This window comes from Cydia fagiglandana, chromosome 22 (genome assembly GCF_963556715.1).
Source record: "Cydia fagiglandana chromosome 22, ilCydFagi1.1, whole genome shotgun sequence".
Classification (NCBI taxonomy): Eukaryota; Metazoa; Arthropoda; class Insecta; order Lepidoptera; family Tortricidae; genus Cydia; species Cydia fagiglandana.
In genome coordinates this window covers 4817023-4836771 of record NC_085953.1, presented here as the reverse complement: position 1 = coordinate 4836771, position 19749 = coordinate 4817023, and the positions used below count along the sequence as shown (strand labels likewise).

Below are 19749 nucleotides of genomic sequence, written 5' to 3'. Positions count from 1 at the left end.
TCCTTCTGTTTATTTATTGCAGCGTTAAGTAAATGTATGCTATTTAAATACTTTATTGTACACAAGACAGGTTAAAATTACAACCATAATTTTTTTTTAGTTAGCCTGTTGTGGTAACCCACTGCTGGGCAAAGGATCTCCCCCCTGATACCATAAAATTATAACAAAATAAATTCAATATACAAATTTAAGAGTAAGAAGAAGTTTATCCTTAAACACAGATACAAAGAGAGCATTACAATAAAATCATGTAAGAAGAATGTCGACGACGACGAAGTAATGACGACTGGAAGCCGCGCCGATCTTTCAATAAGTCCATCTGGTCAAAAATGACAATAATCAGCTGGAAAATATGTATATATATATATATATATATATATATATATATATATATATATATATATGTATGTATAAACTCTTCATTATACAAAACACAAACATGGCACAGGATAGGCAGTATAAAGGGTATAGGGTACCTGAAGCAGTAAGTTGCTACAACCTTCTCGTGGCCTTCTTGCCATTAGACCATGATGCTATCTAGATGAACTTAATGACAAACTTTAATAGACAGCCTTAGCTCCAAAAGTTAGCTGCCTTGATGTCATCTTTCTTGGCAGCAATGTGGAGAGCGGGCAGCCTGATCCTGCCCCTGGTGTCAGCCTCTAGAAGCACGGCTACAACCTTCCCATGGCCTTGTTGCCATTAGACTGATGAACTTAATGACAAACTTTAACAGACAATCTTACCTCCAAAAGTAAGTTAGCTGCTTTGACGTCGTCCTTCTTGGCAGCGATGTGGAGAGCTGGCAGTCTGACCCTGCCCCTGGTGTCAGCCTCTAGAAGTACGGCTACCACTTTTTCATGGCCTTGTTGCATCGCCACTGCGAGAGGCGTGAAGCCGTCCTGCATAGCAAAATTGGAAGTTTGTAGGAGGTTAGAATATATTTAGTAGGTACCCCCCACCTACATTTCGTATCGGATAACTATACCAGTCAGCGCTGATGATATAGTTGTAGCCAAAATATATTTAGTATGGAAAGGCTTTCCTTAATTTTGATTTTCTGGTAATTAAAATATCTGGCGACAAGAAAATTATTATCAAGTAGAACAAATCAATTAAATGGTTGTCCAACTTTATAACTGTAAGGATTTTTAATTTAATACACCACTCCTTTAAGAAAATACTAGGATAATAAGATTAATAAGAGTATCATTAATATACAAGAATATAATACATACCTAATCACTCATAATATCACTCATATACTCATATTACTAGAGATGCAACGGATAGTTGTTTGGCCGGATACCGGATATCTGGCCCGACCATCGGCCGAATATCCGGTATCCGGCCGCCGAATATTCGGCCAGCGGAACTATACCTACATTTCGGTTTTTCAGGTGCGCTTTCTGCAGGTTTGACCTGTTTCCTAGTGAACGATCGCGCGGACACATTTCTAGGTTCGAAATGAGTGCGCGTGCAAGTCAGTGGAATGATTAAATTGTTTTAAAATAATAAACAAGTACGATTATGACCGTGTCTGTTTCTTAAATCCAATTTGTTTACTCCGAAATCAAGCAATGTCACTATCCGGTATCCGGCCGGATAGTAAAATAATGGCCGGATAGGCCGGATACCGGATAGTAACCGGATATCCGGTGCATCTCTATATATTACATTTATAAATGGCAGGCCTAAAAGGTTACTTGCTAAGGCTTATTATCGAATCAATTGCTATTGGGGATAACAAAAGGAACATCGTACAATAATATACATATGTAAAGAAAAACATGAGTAACGTGGGGTGATCTGCTAATCTTCTAATTGGGGGCATTTGGATTTCATCTTCCCCTCGTACCCCTGACAGACAGTGACCGAAGATGTGGACACATGTGATTGATATATATTGTAATACGAGGAGAAATATACATGTTGACTTGAGAGCTGTTTAAATGTTCACAAGTAGGTACCTAAGTAAAATCATGTTGGGGGTCATTCTCCAGATTTGTGCCTGCGTCAGTAGGGTAGATATGGGGATTCTGGCGCAGTTTAGGTAGTTATCTCCCAACTACCTATGCCAGAAACCCCATATCTACCCTAATTGCGTCTAAACTCTTCAAACCATACAAATGTATGAAAAGTTTATCGGAGTCTGACAACAGTCATATAATTTGAGAAAAACCAATGTTGGACAGGAACAAAAAAGTATATGCATAATATACACTTTTAAAGCTTCTTACAATACATAGCTCATCTTTGTTGTAGGTGTTGATGTTATTATGTTGAAATGTATTGCTGTTTATAGCTTTGCAACATAAAGTTGATTTTTTATGACTGCAGTAAAAACTAAAATGTGGCGTTAAAACTACAATGAAAGCATAATAAAAGTCTTTTGGGTACGTAAATTAAACTACAGCGCCATCTAGTAATATCTTTGAGAGGGTTAACCCTTAATCTTTAAGCGCCATTTGCACCATTCCTCTAACCCGGGGTTAAGCGATTAAACACGCCCACGCTGACCCAATATGTACAGGGGCCATTAGTAGCTTACCTCAGTGGCGAGGCTCTGATTGGCTCCGTTGGCGAGGAGGAACTTGACGACGCCATCATGGTTCTCCTGCGCGGCCATGTAGAGCGGCGTGAACCACATCACATACATACATCATCATACATGTAGGGTCAGGCGGAAACAGTGGCTCAGCTCGAACAGTGGCTCAGGTGCCCAAATATTGCCTCTCTCGTGTTGAAATTAGGTTGAGTGAGTCACTGTACCCGGCGTTTTTCTACCGAGCCTCTGTTCCCTCCTTGGCCTTACCTCAGTAACCAAGCTCTGGCTGTAAACGAGAGGTCAGATCGCGTCTCACTCACATGGTCGCCATTAAAGCTTACCTCAGTGGCGAGGCTCTGATTGGCTCTTTTGGCGAGGAGGAACTTGACGACGCCATCATGGTTCTCCTGCGCAGCCATGTAGAGCGGCGTGAACCACATCACATACATACATCATCATACATGTAGGGTCAGATGGAAACAGTGGCTCAGCTCGAACAGTGGCTCAGGTGCCCAAATATTGCCTCTCTCGTGTTGAAATTAGGTTGAGTGAGTCACTGTACCCGGCGTTTTTCTACCGAGCCACTGTTCCCTCCTTGGCCTTACCTCAGTAACCAAGCTCTGGCTGTAAGTGAGAGGTCAGATCGCGTCTCACTCACATGGTCGCCATTGAAGCTTACCTCAGTAGCGAGGCTCTGATTGGCTCTGTTGGCGAGGAGGAGCTTGACGACGCCATCATGGTTCTCCTGCGCGGCCATGTAGAGCGGTGTGAACCACATCACATACATACATCATCATACATGTAGGGTCAGGCGGAAACAGTGGCTCAGCTCGAACAGTGGCTCAGGTGCCCAAATATTGCCTCTCTCGTGTTGAAATTAGATTGAGTGAGTGAAGAAAAACGCCGGGTACAGTGGTACCCGGCGTTTTTCTACCGAGCCACTGTTCCCTTATTGACCTTACCTCAGTAACCAAGCTCTGGCTGTAAGCGAGAGGTCAGATCGCGTCTCACTCACATGGTCGCCATTAAAGACTATCCCCTTAGCCAAGCTCTGGCTGTAATGAGGTGCGCAATAAAGAGTATTTGTAGGGTTAAGGAGGGAACAGTGGCTCGGTAGAAAAACGCCGGGTACAGTGGCTCACTCAACCTAATTTAAACACGAGAGAGGCGATATTTGGGTGACTGAGACACGAGCTGGGCTACTGTTTCCGCCTTGACCCTATTGTATTGTATTGTAAAGCTTACCTCAGTGGCGAGGCTCTGATTGGCTCCGTTGGCGAGGAGGAACTTGACGACGCCATCATGGTTCTCCTGCGCGGCCATGTAGAGCGGCGTAAACCCGTTTTGGGACTGGATGTTCACCTGCGAAACAAAAGGCAATTAGTGTCGTCAAAAAATATAGTACGTTACGATACAAGTGGGAAAAGTAGGGAATACGAGAGAATTGGCTCACTTTATATTTCGTCAACTTTACCAAATGTGTGGCGCTGTACTGCACTTGTATACTCTGTCTCTTTTTTTGGACTGTCAAACGTTAACCTCTAACCGCCCATACGTCAAGTCAAACCTTGCCAAGCAAAATGAAATTTTATTTTGTCAACACAAAGTTCAAATTAGAATGGAACAGGTGACCTTTTTATAGGTCTCTGGGCGGCTAGAGGTTAATGCTCAATAAACGCCTAAATAGTGTCCATCTAAGCTAACTTTGCATCGTCATGAACAGAATAGAGTGAGTCATTCTACTCGTCATATTTCTATAAGAATTTGATATTAATGATGACATTGCTACACTTTGTTATTGCAAATTCTGTGCAGAGTTAGCTTGGTCCGACTCTAGATTAGGGTTAAGACGGAAACAGTGGCTTAGCTCATTCAGTGGCTCAGTCGCCCAAATATCGCCTCTGTCGTTAAAATTAGGTTGACTGATCCACTGTACCCGGCGTTTCTTCCAAGCCACTGTTCCCTCTTTGACCCCACTTTAATTCGTTCACGGGAGAAAAGAACTCTGAAATCGCACAGTACATACACATAACTTTATTATAGATGGTCAAGCAAATCTTGTCAGTAGAAAAAGGCGCGAAATTCAAATTTTCTATGGGACGATATCCTTTCGAGCCTACATTTTTCAAATTTGCCGCCTTTTTCTACTGACAAGATCTGCTTGACCCAGTATAATTTAGTTTTTCGGCCCCACAGTTACAGCTACTAAATCCATAACCACGATTTATTATTCCACCATTACAGGTTTTAAGATTAATAGCTTCGTCAAAACACACTGTTCCATTTATCACTCGAATATAGTCCTTAATGCGTTTACTTAAGATCTATCCCCGAATTCATTTACAATGTATTGAAGCTTCTGATCTAAATATAAACAAATAGCTCTTAGATTTATCGCAGAATATTAAACTTACTGTCAGATATGCTCATCCATTAAAACTTTTAACTTCATTCAACACGTATTAAACTTTTCTTGCTTTACTAATTTTAACTTTCACATTGAAGCAATTGGGTCTATATTTCAAGTTTACTTTTGAATTAGATAAGAGTTTGCGAATGTTATTGAAGTCGGAAGTGGTGTCAGGATAGATTGATGAGTAGACATCGGAAACCATTGAATTGTTATGATTAGTGTCATTTTATATTGAACGCTAAAGAGAATGGGAGCTACTGAACTTTGAATATACTTAGGTACATAAACAAACAATATCTGGGAGACCGAGCATTGCTCGGAAAATATATAAAAACTCGAAAATGCGCGTTTTCCCAGGGATAAAACCTAGCTAGATCGATTTATCGCCCCCGAAAACCCCTATATAGCAAATTTCATCGAAATCGTTAGAGCCGTTTCCGAGATCCCCGAAATATACCGGGTGTGGCCTGTAATATGAGCAAAAAATTTAACTGTAGGCTGTACTCCTCATCATACTGACCAAGATTCGTTCAGCGACTTTTAAAAATAACTTATGGTTTGATTTTTAATACACTTTAAAGTCTATTCTAAGACGCAATGTATTGCGAATTTTGTTATGTTTAAGGCGTGACAAGCAACGCCATCGCCACGACATATATCATTGTGTCAATCACAATGATATATGTCGTGGCGATGGCGTACATTGAATATAATATTTAATTTGTATTTTTTTTTATCCTATTGAACATCATCATCTTTGAATTAAATTAAAACCAAACACCTACGTATTTCAGAAACCATCGCTAATGTATCGCAAGTTCAATGGCAGGTAAATTTTCTACAAAATATTTTATAATGAAAAAGCTTTATTTAAATTGTTAGGAATTTCATCTCATTACATGGAATTTCCTTATAATTTTCAGTGAATGTCGTCGAGTCAAATATTAATAATTAGTATGATATCGGATTATAAATTATCTTTAATGAAGGACGCATTAATTAAAACATCCGTCAAATGTTTTGAGTTCACTCTCAAAAGTCTCAAAATATCAAACGAGACCAAAAGGAGACGAATGTTTGCTCTGTTTGATACAGAAGCCATTTGTTTTTGATGGGCCGTTAAACCGTTATTTGGGTGCCCTTAATTAGGGTTTATTAGGTCGCGATTAAGGGTTTGTTGACTTTGAAACGCTTCTGTGCTAATTATGGTCCGGTGAGCGATGATTAAATTCGCAAAATGTTCCGGACCTTTGTTCATTACAATTTTATTACCTATCTGACTTTTAAGAAAAGATTTATAATTATAATCTTGAGTTTGGAAATACAGGAAATAAATGCAGCAGTCTTTGACAAAGCTTAGTAAATTACTTACCAGCCTAGCATTCTAAATACTTAAGCCATAAAGCTATGGAACAACTTCTAAACCCATGGTGTGTTCAATTGCAGTGATTACCCTCTTCGTCGTAGCATCCATTACTACCCCCGTTGACACAAGCAGCCAGATCACCTTTACAAAGCCTTCCTTGGATAACGTCCTCACTTGCGCCTCATTCTGCACAAGCAGCTTGACAAACGCCTCCTACCCAGCAAGAGACGCAATGTACAGTGCAGTGTTTACTCTCTTCGCCGTAGCAACCATTGCTGCCCCCGTTAGTACAAGCAGCCAGATCACCTTTACAAAGCCTTCCTTCGATAACGTCCTCACCTGCGTCCCATTCTACACAAGCAGCTTGACAAACGCCTCCTACCCAGCAAGAGACGCAATGTACAGTGCAGTGTTTACTCTCTTCGCCGTAGCATCCATTGCTGCCCCAAGCATACAAGCAGCCAGATCACCTTTACAAAGCCTTCCTTGGATAACGTCCTCACCTGCGCCTCGTTCTGCACTAGAAGCTTGACGACCGCCTCCTGCCCAGCGAGAGAAGCAATGTGCAGTGCGGTGTTTCCCTTCTTCGTCGCCGCGTCGATTGCTGCTCCGCGTTGGAGCAACTCTCGAACAACCTCAAGGTGGCCATCTTTGGACGCTAAATGGATAGCGTTCAGTCCGTTCTGTGAACAACAAGACATTTCGAAGTTAAAGTCGAGATACATCACAATGACAAAGAAAACGAGAAGCACTCTTTATATTACTTTTACATCGGAGCCAAATCTTTAAAAAGGTTATCCAAAAGTATTACTTAGTATTGTTTTGGGCTAACAGTATCTGGAGTTGTAGCTATTAAGTTATCTTGGCTATTATATTTTACCGCAGTACGACATAAATTCTAAATAAATAGTTTACTAACAACACTGGCTCAGAGATCCAAAGAGATCTTGGCTTCGGACACTAAAGAACACGTCTCTTCCCGATTCTGTTTTACTTCACGTCACTTGGATTTTTCAATTGTAACAATGATAAAATGGTTAACATCGATTTGTCAAAATAACTTGTACCTAAGTTGCTGATTGGTGCAATATATATACCTACATCATTATTGCAGGTACGACACGCTACGTAGTAGGTATACGAAACGCAAGCGTGTATTCATGTAGGTAGGATAACAACAGTACAATCTTGAAACACATGAACATAAAATATAGTTCATGATCTTCTCAGCTGTTCAAAAAATAATACGCAAAAAGAGACAAAATGCCAATTGCCTTGCTCTGTGTTTAAATGGTCCATTCATATCTTTCACAAAACAATAACGGCACCATTCCACCACAATAAAACATACAATTCATCAACATACTGCCAAATATTCCGCACAAAGCATTTTCCACAAAACGTAAATCGGAAGGTTACCCTAGTGTAACACTGGCCTGCTTACACAAGAGGACTTATCAGCCAACCGAAGCTAAAGCACTTACGACCTTCTATCCCAAGGCATTTCAAGCCATTGGAAGTCAAACACAAAGCGACGTATCTTTCTAATAAAGCTATGTCGCTTATGCCCTTTAATTTCAAAGCGTTGTAAGGCATTGGAACTATTGGAAGGATTCCAAGTGGTCCCGTTTGGCATTCCGCCGGGTTTAGGAGAAATTTCATGCCTCTTTAAGTCCAAGTACCTATTATGTTGGAATAGGTGAGTTAGGTAGTTGACAGGTCGAATTAACTTTTACAAGTGGTCAAATGACTAACGCTACGTCTAACGTAACCGAACAACACGCGAACACGACGCGACGCGGTGCGGCGCGGCGCGTCGGGCCCAAGGCGTTCGCGTTCGCAACGAGATCGCCCACGTAGGACACTTCTATACGTATCAAAGGATTAATTCACCCCGCGCCGCATCGCTTCGTATCGCGTTCGCGTGTTGTTCGCCTACGTAGTACGCTGTGTTACTTAGTCACCTGAAGGTAATCGAGATAAGTGCCAATGTTATTTATATAAGGGGTTTGCTATGTATTCCATAATTAGATGTTAACATTGACAATCGATATCGACTTTAGACATTTTAGAAAAGGGACTCAAAGGTTGTGTATTATGAGGGCCAATTCTTTATGTGTTATTTTATTTCCGTCAGATTTCGATACATTTTGGTGGATAGAGAGTAGAATAAATTCACCAAATGTCCTAAAAAGTCTTCTTCAGCGTTACGAAAATGTATTGTACTCATGTAGTGTACGAATTTAGTGGAAAATTTCTTACATTTTTAGTGAGATAAATCGGGTATTCGTACTTATTACACCCAGAATGAGGAGCTCTTCAAACCTACCAAATTCTACCCAAATTTAAAGGAAAAGAAACATCAACACCAAAAACAAATCGACTCGTGCTATGAATGTATTTTTTGTTACGATAAAGTCATAAACAATAGTTAGTGCAACATATTTTTTTCTAGCATAAAACAGAAGTGTTAATCTAATTCCATTGCTACACGATTAAAGCCGCATTTACACTGATCCAATCGATACGTGTGTCGCATACGGCAGACGGATCAGTGTAAACCTGGGATTAGCGTGCCCTAGTAAGGGGAGATAACGCAACAGTTGCGTCCAAGCGTGATTTGCGTTAGATTGATTTGAAATAGAATAGAAATAGAAAAACATTTATTTATGACAAACAAACACAGATGACAAACATGTTGACAAATATACAATGTATAATATTTAGTGCAAAATGCCATAAAAGGGTCACAACTCAGCATGTAGCTGGCAAAGCCAGCGCTGTTCTTCCGTTGTGACCCAGGTGTACGCCGTTCGACGACGAGGCGGTTATGCTTTAATTTACTAAACTAATTAAAAACTAGAACTATATCTAACACATAAAATTGAAACGATTTCTACTTACAATAGGGAATATTACGTAAAACTCTGCGTAGAGGGCTACACTAACTCAATCACATGGCCTACCGTGAAACACGACAATCGAAAGTGCGGTTTCTGCCTCCTATCACTCTTGCTTATTCGATCGATAGAGAGGCAGATAACGAAATTTCGATTTACGCGTTTCGCGGTAGGCCACCTGTAAATAAACCACCTTGATGCATCAATGTCATAGTAAAAACTTGTCAAAAAACTGTTTAAGGCGTAGTATGTATAAGTTAGATACTCTATGGATTACTCAACAAATTAATACTGCACTCTATTGTATTTTCACTATAATCGTTTGATGTTTATAATGTTTTGATGCTTTTACTGACGTACAGTCGCCATCAGGTATATCGGAGCGGTCAAGGTGTTTACAAATATCTGAACAAACCTATATTATAGGAAGTAGTTATGCAAAAATGGGCGCCGTTGTTAGGTACATAATGACAACTGCTTACAGAGAAACGAAACGCTATCTGACCCTATGGCACTTACATGGAAGAGTGATAAGACTATCCTTTCGTTTCGTTTTTTGCTAACGATTGGCATCTTTGCAGAGAGAGAGACTACGTATAGTCCGTTTTTGTTAGCATTAGAAAGAACTTCGCAGAAGTAAGCTTGTGGTTCCAAATCTGGCACTTTTAGCGGTAATAATTTGAAGTAAATTATATGTATTGACCATGCTACATTAGATAATTCAATACCTAATTATTAACAATTAAAGAGCCTGATAAAAACTGCACGCTTGCTTCTGTGGAGTTCTTTCTAATGCTATAAAAACGAACATAGGCATTGGCCTAGTGTGATATGGTAACAGCCCTTTATACCATCACTCACACAAACACATTCGTTTTCGCCACATCTATAACTGCTTTACTCCACCATAAAGTCTCATAACATCAAAGAACAACAAACACATATGCCGTTTTGATGTGAAAGCAAACAAAATGGAGTGGAAGCTACAATAAGTTCTAATTAGTATGCTGCACGCTATGTAACTAATTCAAATGGATTAATAACACAGGTTTGTTTGACCCACATAAGCTGTTTACATGATCGTGTTAGGCGCTGTCTATAATGTGAATATTATGCAAAGGTGCCTGGGGTCGGTATAGATTAAATAGCAATCAATTTACTTCAAATTGCTGACGAGACTTTGTGACAATTTGGATCCGGGTATATCCTTAAGCTAGATCCAGGAGAGTGGTATGGGCACTGTGAAGTCATCACTCTTAGTGTGGTATGCCACAGCACAGCAGATGTCTTTCAGATCTATAGTTCGTTTTTTTAGCATTAGAAATTAGAAAGAACTTGCAAGAACGTAAGCGATCTTGACATGTCTTTTAATTGAAAAACGCTTTTTTTAAAATCAGTAACTATTACTTATGAAAGCATATATATATAAATGATTGTATAAAATTCGAATTCCCCTTCTAAAACGAGTGATTTGGAACATACAGAATGTGGAGTGTTTTTCACTAGAAAAAAACCGGGCAAGTGCGAGTCGGACTCGTGCACGAAGGGTTCCGTACCATAATGCAAAAAAAAAACAAAAAAAAAAAGCAAAAAAGAAACGGTCACCCATCCAAGTACTGACCCCTCCCGACGTTGCTTAACTTTGGTCAAAAATCACGTTTGTTGTATGGGAGCCCCATTTAAATCTTTATTTTATTCTGTTTTTAGTATTTGTTGTTTTAGCGGCAACAGAAATACATCATCTGTGAAAATTTCAACTGTCTAGCTATCACGGTTCGTGAGATACAGCCTGGTGACAGACGGACGGACGGACGGACGGACGGACGGACGGACGGACGGACAGCGAAGTCTTAGTAATAGGGTCCCGTTTTACCCTTTGGGTACGGAGCCCTAAAAATGATTGTATTAGATTCATAATTGTTATATATTTGCCGTAACTTATTTTTAAAATGTGTTTTTCAATTAAAAGACACATCAAGATTGTTTACCTTATTTCTAATGCTAAAAAAAACGAACTATAGAACCAGAGCCCGACTGGGGAAATACCTCCACCTTACAGAAAACCGCAACTAAATAATACTAGACCCTACTCATAGTGTTGTGTCCCTGCCGTTGAGTAAGGCTATCAGAGCTCAACGAGGGTGCGAGGTGATAGGGACGGCAACGCGCATGTAACACCTGAGTTCTGTCACTTATTACACACCTAGAAATTTGATAATATAAAATGAAACAAAACTAAACACAAAAAAAACTTTAGGTAAACTTTATTCATGTCATACAAAAACGCAGTGATTTGTGAGAATTCATAAGTTCCTTGTAATTTTCCCCATTTCGCGTAATTTTTCACCATTGCAGTAAAATTTCGTCAACTAGCAACAAGCTTGCATCTGCCATCAGCTGTACGTCTGTATCCGGTTTGACATCCTCCTACGAAATTTGCTCGACTTTCCTTTTCTGTCGTTATTTCATATAAATTCTTATTATCTTCTGCTGTAGTCCCGATATATTTAGTGGTACTCTTATAATTATTTTCATATTCATTTGGGATTTCTTGTGTTACCCGAACGTCTTCCCCGTTTTCATTTATATTATCTTGTATTATTCCATGCTCTTCTCTGTTTTCACTTTTATTTTCTTGTATTACTTCTTGGTCTTCCCGGTTTTCACTTATATTCTCTTCGGCTGGATAGGCTACAGTACTAGTCCACTTGCCCCCATTTTCTGGATTATTATTTTTGTGGTCACTTTTATTTTTTTCTACAATCCATATATGCTTTACATCTTCATGCACTATCACGGCTCGTTCTTTAGCTTTCTCAAATATATCCTTAATTATTCCGCCGTCCACACCTTTATGCATTAAAACTAAACAACACAATGCAAATAAAATCTTCATTTTTTCAAGCAGCACTAGATGCAACTACACTGCAACATCAACTAGTACTCGCTTAAATACTCGGTCCTTGATCTCTGTGGCTTATTAGTATTGGCACATCTTGTCTTCATCGTGATAACATTTCAAATAAAGTAATGACTACAATCTTGGTGTATCGATTGTCTATGCTTGTTTTCCGTCATCACTAGTTTACTTCTTAGAACAGCGTCGTAATGCAAAAAACTGGCCGAGTGCGAGTCAGACTCGAGCGCGGAGGGTTCCTTACTTTTACTATCACAGATTTTTATATGATTTTGTTTCTTGAAGTCTGATTCAAGCTTGACCGATCTTTATTGTTTGTTTTTAAATGAATTTTCTATATTATCAGCATTATCATATTTACTATAGGTATTTAGTCTGAGGTTTGTATGTTTAGGGACACAAAAAACATTAAAATTAAGTAATTTTTGTGTTAGGGCCATTTTAGTTTAGATTTTTTGTTGTAATAACAGCAATAGGACGGCAATGATAATGTACTAATATAAATATTAATATCAGTGGACTATCTATTACCTACTGTTCTTGAGACAGACAGACAGACAGCGGAGGCTTAGTAATAAGGTTGCGTTTGTCATTCTTCGGATACGGAACCCTAAAAAACCTGCAATTAAGTTGTGATCTCACCATAGAACGTACTTCCATTGTTACAAGTGCGGTTAGTATTAAGTCGTCGGCAATGCGATTGCGGAATATGATTGAACAAATTGATTGCTCTCATTACAATTACACTATAATTATATTATATAAGTAGATAATTAGACTTTATTACATAGATAAATAGATAGGTAATTACCAAAGTATTTCATGTCAGGTTAGTGTTATTATTTTTTAAACAACGATGTTCCGAGTAAGTAATTGTTAATTTAAATCATTGATTCAATTTATTCAAATGATATCTTACATTATATTTGAACAACTTTAAAACTTCGACGCTATGATTTTATGAACCAACTACTTCATACCATATCGATATGGTTCGATACAAAATTGCGTATATAAAATTTTGCATCGAATCATATCGATATGGTTGAGTCAGATACTACTACAGCATAAAGGATGACTTACGTTAGACCGGGCCGTGTCCGGGCCGGAGCTTCCGGTGCATCGTTTTCTATGGAAAGCATCACGTGATCGCATGTCATGTCATAGAAAAGTAAGCGCCGGAAGCTCCGGCCCGGACACGGCCCGGTCTAACGTGAGTCATCCTTAATGCGATCGTAGTGTATTTGCGCAGTGTTTGCAAGACGTATGTGTTAATTAGCAATAAATTAACTTTATAATTATGACGCACCTTAATATATTCTAAATTAAGTGGCTTAATTGATCACGTTTAGATCCTTCATGTCACGATAGCTTATGCAAAATTGTCTCATGTCATGTATGTTCACTTTGTTAATTGTATTCGTAGTGGTCACTTGTCTTAACTTAGCCATTTAATAAAGGCAAATTGTGTCGCTTAACTTCAAACTCGGGTAAATCCATTGGACCCTCTCAGCAAATATCTACCCTATTACGTTTTCTTAATACCAAAATCGCATAATCTGACAGATGGATTTACCCGAGTTTGAAGTTAAGCGACTCAATTTATCGTGTATCAAAGTCTCACACAGTAATGGCGTTATTCTTAAACGTCTGTCAAACGTTTGTCCTATCTGTCAACAAATTCAATAGAGTTTAATAAGAGTTAAAATAGAATTTGGTTTGTACTTTATAAAAATTTCAAATATGTACCATAATTAAAACAAGTATAAAATCAATTTTCGTAGTTTACATGAATATAGAGATTTCCGCGCGTATTCTGAAGCTACAATAAAATTGTCGTATCTACCCTATATCTTTATTCACTATCGCAGTTCGTACTTAAGCTGTCTAACATATGAAGAAACCAGAACTTTTGGAAAGTAATACGTAGCAAAATCTTTTCCTACGAAAACCTTGAACAAAAATGACGTTCGTCACTGCATATAAATCGCGTTAGCTTCGCGTGCTCAGTCAACATAAAGTAAAGCAAGTCAGCATGTGCTTCGCCATCCTACTGTTTGCGCGAATTAAGACCGCAAATACTTTTTAGGGTTCCGTACCCAAAGGGTAAAACGGGACCCTATTACTAAGACTTCGCTGTCCGTCCGTCCGTCCGTCCGTCCGTCCGTCCGTCCGTCTGTCACCAGGCTGTATCTCACGAACCGTGATAGCTAGACAGTTGAAATTTTCACAGATGATGTATTTCTGTTGCCGCTATAACAACAAATACTAAAAACCTCCCTCCCATACAACAAACGTGATTTTTGACCAAAGTTAAGCAACGTCGGGAGGGGTCAGTACTTGGATGGGTGACCGTTTTTTTTTTTGCTATTTTTTGTTTTATTTTTTTTCTTTATGGTACGGAACCCTTCGTGCGCGAGTCAGACTCGCACTTGCCCGGTTTTTTGTTGTTGAGAACAGGTAAATCCGACTTCTATGTGTAGTTTAGCTGCTGCTGTTATTATTAGGAAATGACTAAACATATTTTTCTTCGCTTTGGGTAACAACTACCGTTGCTTAAGCCGCAAGGCCAGCAAAGTTTCATGATATACATTTCCCTTAACTACTTTACGAGTTATCGCCCTAGAGGTCATAAAAAACATTTGCTGGGTTAAAGATAATTATCAATATGCACTTTGTATGAATTGTATGTTATGTACATACGTACATACATATGTATAATCACGCCTATTTACCGGAGGGGAAGGCAGAGACCACGGATTTCCACTTGCTACGATACTGACATACCTCTTTCGCTTCCTTCACATTCATAACATTCCTCATACACGCTCGCCGGTTTAGGGTGCTCTTGACCTGGCGTTTCTTCATGTATGTTATGTATGTAAGTATATATGTACTGACTCATACTTTACTTATTGTAATGGTTTGCTTGTACTTATTACTTAACACATCAACACTCAAATCAATTTCCTGTGATAGACAGAACGGTTTGATTCCGGCCTCGACCACTGCACTGTCACTTATTACCTTAGTACCTATAACATATTTCAGTTTGTAAGTTATAAGATAGTTTTAAATTAAATATAGTAGTTTAATTTTTAACAAGCAGAAACGTTTGCGAACCCCAATATGACTTTTTCCAGCCACCATTTTGTCAGATAATGGTATATGTTTTGTAGGGGCTTATAACGAATTAGCAAAGTTCATTAAAAATAATTCTGAAGAAATAGCGTCATATTCAGCTACAAAGGAAATAGAATTCAAATTTTGTCCTGCTTATATTAGGGGCCATTTTAATGGTAAAGCGAGTAAAATATCACTTGAAACGAGTTACCTCCTTAGCTCACTTGGATTACGAAGAAATGGCAACATTTTTGGTTCAAGTGGAAGCTTTACTTAATTCTAGGCCTTTAACCCCTATTTCATATGATCTATCGGATCTTACCCCTCTCACCCCTGCGCATTTTTTGATAGGCCATACGTTCACTATGATACCTGCTCCCTTGGTGCGAGACTCGCCGATACATACCCTCGCGAGATATCAGAGAATAGAAGCGCTAAAAGCGCATTTTTGGAATCGGTATTATAAGGAATTCATTTCAGAACTGCAGGTCCGAAACAAATGACGCAGGGATGGAGGCCAGCTGAAGCTTGGCGACGAGAACCATTCTCGTCAAAGACGACTTTTTCCAGTTTTAAAAATGAAATATAGTAGTGTTACTTACAGCATTGCTAACGTTGATGTCGACCCCCTGCTCTAGGAGGCTGATGATCTTCTCGATCTGGCCGGCGCGGGCGGCCCTCAGGAACGCGGTACTGGCGTCCGCCTGAAACAAAACACATACACAATCAAACACTGTTCTTAGAAGTATTTGCTCGTAACTTCTACATTGTGTATTAAGGGCGGTAAGCAAGAACCTAGATTGAAGTCCGAAACCGAAGGCGAGGGCGTAATTAACACGAGTTCGTAATAGTGAATAGAATCAACCGTTTCCATGCGGAAATCCGTATTAATTAAAACCAAAATATTACTTTGCTAATCCGCGAAAAGATAACGTGCTAGTCAATCAGTACCAACCCGTTATACTTTTAACGAGTTTGTAAATACCTGTACCGTCCGTGGCATACACAAAATGTTTTTCATTACACTTTGTGAGTAATAATAATAAAATAACACCCTTTACTAGCAAGTGTGATAAAATTAGCCTTTTCGGCAGTTAGATTTAACCCACGAAAGTTATTTTCACACAATTTGCCCTGTGGACGGCTATCGTCGCTTTTCGTTCTACTACCACGCATTTTGCAAATATAGCTACTATTTATTGATTAATGGTACTCCCACACTGCCCTTGTACAGGGCAGCCCCGATTTCGGGGTTGGTCCTACAGTAAAAGTTGCTCAGTATAATTACAAAACCTCCCTGGCAACGGGAATGCAGTTATGTTTTAGCCACCGTGTATAACTGCCGGTGTAGGAAGGAGCATCATTACAGTATAAATAGGTTTTGTACGTATTCGATTTAATTAGGTATTCTTGACTAGTGAGAATTCAACTTGGAAAAAACGTAAACTCAGGAAAACGGATACAATTTGCAGCAAAAAAAGACCAACATTGTGTGGCGTTTTCAACAAAACGGGTAATTAATGTTGGTTGTCAAAAAGTCGCTATATCCAATTATCCATTAAGCTTCAAAATTAAATCAACCTAATCGACAACCTTAGAGGATATAACCAATGGAGACGCCATGTCTAAAATTTTCGGTACAAAATAGTCTGCCGTTTTTTGCGGGGGAGGGGCACATCAAATGTATAGGTACGTCATGTCAGATAAACGTCAGTCCATACATGTGGTTGACATGTGGTTGACCATTGGCCGCCTATTTTCGACAGAGGGGAACGCCTGTTAATGGCGGCTCCATTGTTAATTACTCCGAGTCGACAACCGACAATGTGGTAGGTAAAGGTCCCGTACATGAACTATGGGGGGCAGCATAGAAGCCGTCAGATTTTATGCGTAAAACGTAAAAGTGTCGGTTATGGTTCCAATGTAGACTACAAGATGGCAGAACCTACTATGCACAAGGAAACGTATCAACGAGAACGGTAGATGATAGCACTTGCTTTGGCAATGTACATGTGCACATATGTTTCCGATTCAGGCCACAAGATGGCGCACGGTCTCTATGTACCTTTTAGTTGAAATGTCACATGTAAGTAATAGTATTGTATACGTTACACTGTAATATATTATTTATAGTATTATATAAACATACGACTTTTTTTCAAAGCCAACCAAGCTAAATTTAACTTTGTATGTTTTTCGACCCCTATCTTTATACACCACAAAAAGCTTGGTTACAGTACACAAGTTCACGCGAGGTCCTAATTGGACCTAAACCTAATTTAGCTCAAAGGGGCAAAAGGTATTCTAAACTTACATTAAATGTAAACAGTAATTTAATCAAAACTTCAAAGTGTTCTTTTCTGTGCTCTTAACTATTTGCCCCTTGGGCAAAAAAGGCATACAGGTTAATGCAATTCAACCCTTAAAGTACTTAGAAAGTAGAAGGGCAGAAAGTCGCTAAGTTAGGGCGGCTAGGTGGCATATTCTGATATTTCAAGTGTGATATAAATTTGATATTTATTGAACTAGCAAACACAAAGCGTAAAAAAGCGTCTACTTTGCAGCTTGGGCAAAAATGCTTTCGTATGTACAGTCACCTGCAATATGTTACACAACGAAGGCCGCAAAAATATCTGACGCGATCTTATTTGTAGAGCCATAATTATTTACTCACAGGAGCAGTAGAGAGGGGTCTAGTCGTTATGGAAACATATAAAAGTGGACCCGTCTTTGATTGAACAAAATTGTGTTGTGTATCAAGAGCTAAAGTAACTGAAATCAAAAAGAATAGATGGTATAGAGGGGTCCTGTCATAGTCAATTTTGTAGTCATAGTAAATTTACTGCCATCTATCGACACACGACTAAAACTCAAAATTAAAACGTATAAAATTATCAAAAAAATTTATATATATATGGATAAATGATATGATTTTGATCCATGTTCATTCACTGATATCTAATGTGTTAAAATTATTAAATATGAAACGGTGTCGTCACGCCATCTAGCCGAGAATAGGCTAAAGGTGTGTGCGGCATCTATTCGAGAATGACTTTTTCTTGAATTCCAAGGCACATTTTTTCCTTAGACTTTATTCGTCTTATACGAAGTTACATATGTCTTTGCTGCCATCAAACTGTTTCGCAGTTTGGCAGTCCTATTTCAATTTAATGTACCTACCTAACACCTATGTACTGTGTCTTATGAAAATAAATAAATAAATAAAATAAACTGACTGGCTCTACAGGTCACATGCCTCGTGTAAGTTTTGAATATGCTTTGTTTGTAAATAATCTCACTTTTTCGTGTCATTTTAAACCGTTTATGATATTATACGCTTGCAAGTAGGTATAAGATTCATCAAACCAATATTTTTTAAATCCGAACACGCCCCGAGGGCCATTGAAAGGGCTAAGTCATCCAAGTGTCCCTTTGAATGGCCTCATACATATTTAAGGGTCGTTATAATAGGGTGCTGCCGATTGCTCGTTAACTACCTATGGAATATTGGGGGTGTCAGGCGAGTATATCGTGCCCTTAAATCCATTCATTATTTAGTCGTTTTTTTATATTTATTCAAAAAACGGAACGAGCAAAGGTATGTAAGGTCGGAAGCTGGGGCCAAATTCGACATGTGCAACTGTCAGATTTCGCATCCACGTCAAATCAACAGTTGATTTTATCGCATACTGAGTGTTGATTCCATCAACGGTGGATAATATCATTTGGTACAACCAAAACTCAACTCTAAACTAAGGGTGGTTCGGTTTGGTTTGCTTGTCACCCTAACTGTGGATTGTTTAATGTCAAATTTTGACATTGTACGTATTCGAGAACTTATGATTTTTCCCACATCAACGGGATATCAACACGATACGTCAAAAGTCGCTTGTCGAATAGGGGTCCTGTACCGGTACCGTGAGTAAATGATAGTGTCAAAATTGACATACACGCTAACGTCTATGTAATTTACTTTCTATACATCTCGCTCGCACTCGTTACGTCTTAGATAGCGTTTATGTCAGTGCCACACTGGAGTAATTTTTTGCTGATTTTGGATTATGTTTTAAGCCGTATTTTACTATAATATTATAGGTAATTATCCCGACATTGCTGCTTGGCGTTTTTTTTTTACAGTATTGTAGGTACGTTGGAAACAAAATAAGTTTATTTTATTTTTGCTACTGAGCTAAGTTTATCAAAGTACGTTACGGTTAAAGACTATATTCACCGTATAAGTATACAGGGCGTCCCACGGCGATGCCACATGGAGGGAAAGTACCTTAAATATCATAGATAGCATATTTTGCTGAAAGAAGACTTCATTTAAATTTAAAAAACAATTTAAACTGCATTCATAGATTTTTAAATAATTACATGGTTGAACCGGGAATCGAACCCGGTACACGGAAAAAAAAAACACCCTGTAGCTTTTTCATACCGATCGAAAGGCTTCATCATAAGGATTATTTTTTGCTAAAT

The 19749-nt window shown here is 38.8% G+C and overlaps 1 protein-coding gene across 1 annotated transcript in view; it reads right to left on the bottom strand.

Annotated features, from left to right (window-relative positions):
• LOC134675628 (ankyrin-3-like) overlaps positions 1-19749 on the bottom strand; it is a 69166-nt gene that overhangs the window by 17398 nt on the left and 32019 nt on the right. The window contains exons 2-5 of the mRNA XM_063533957.1: positions 15870-15971; positions 6831-7010; positions 3794-3910; positions 747-902 (exon numbers count right to left, since the gene is read on the bottom strand). Of these exons, the coding sequence (XP_063390027.1) occupies positions 747-902; positions 3794-3910; positions 6831-7010; positions 15870-15971 (555 nt within the window). The remainder of the gene's footprint in view (positions 1-746; positions 903-3793; positions 3911-6830; positions 7011-15869; positions 15972-19749) is intronic.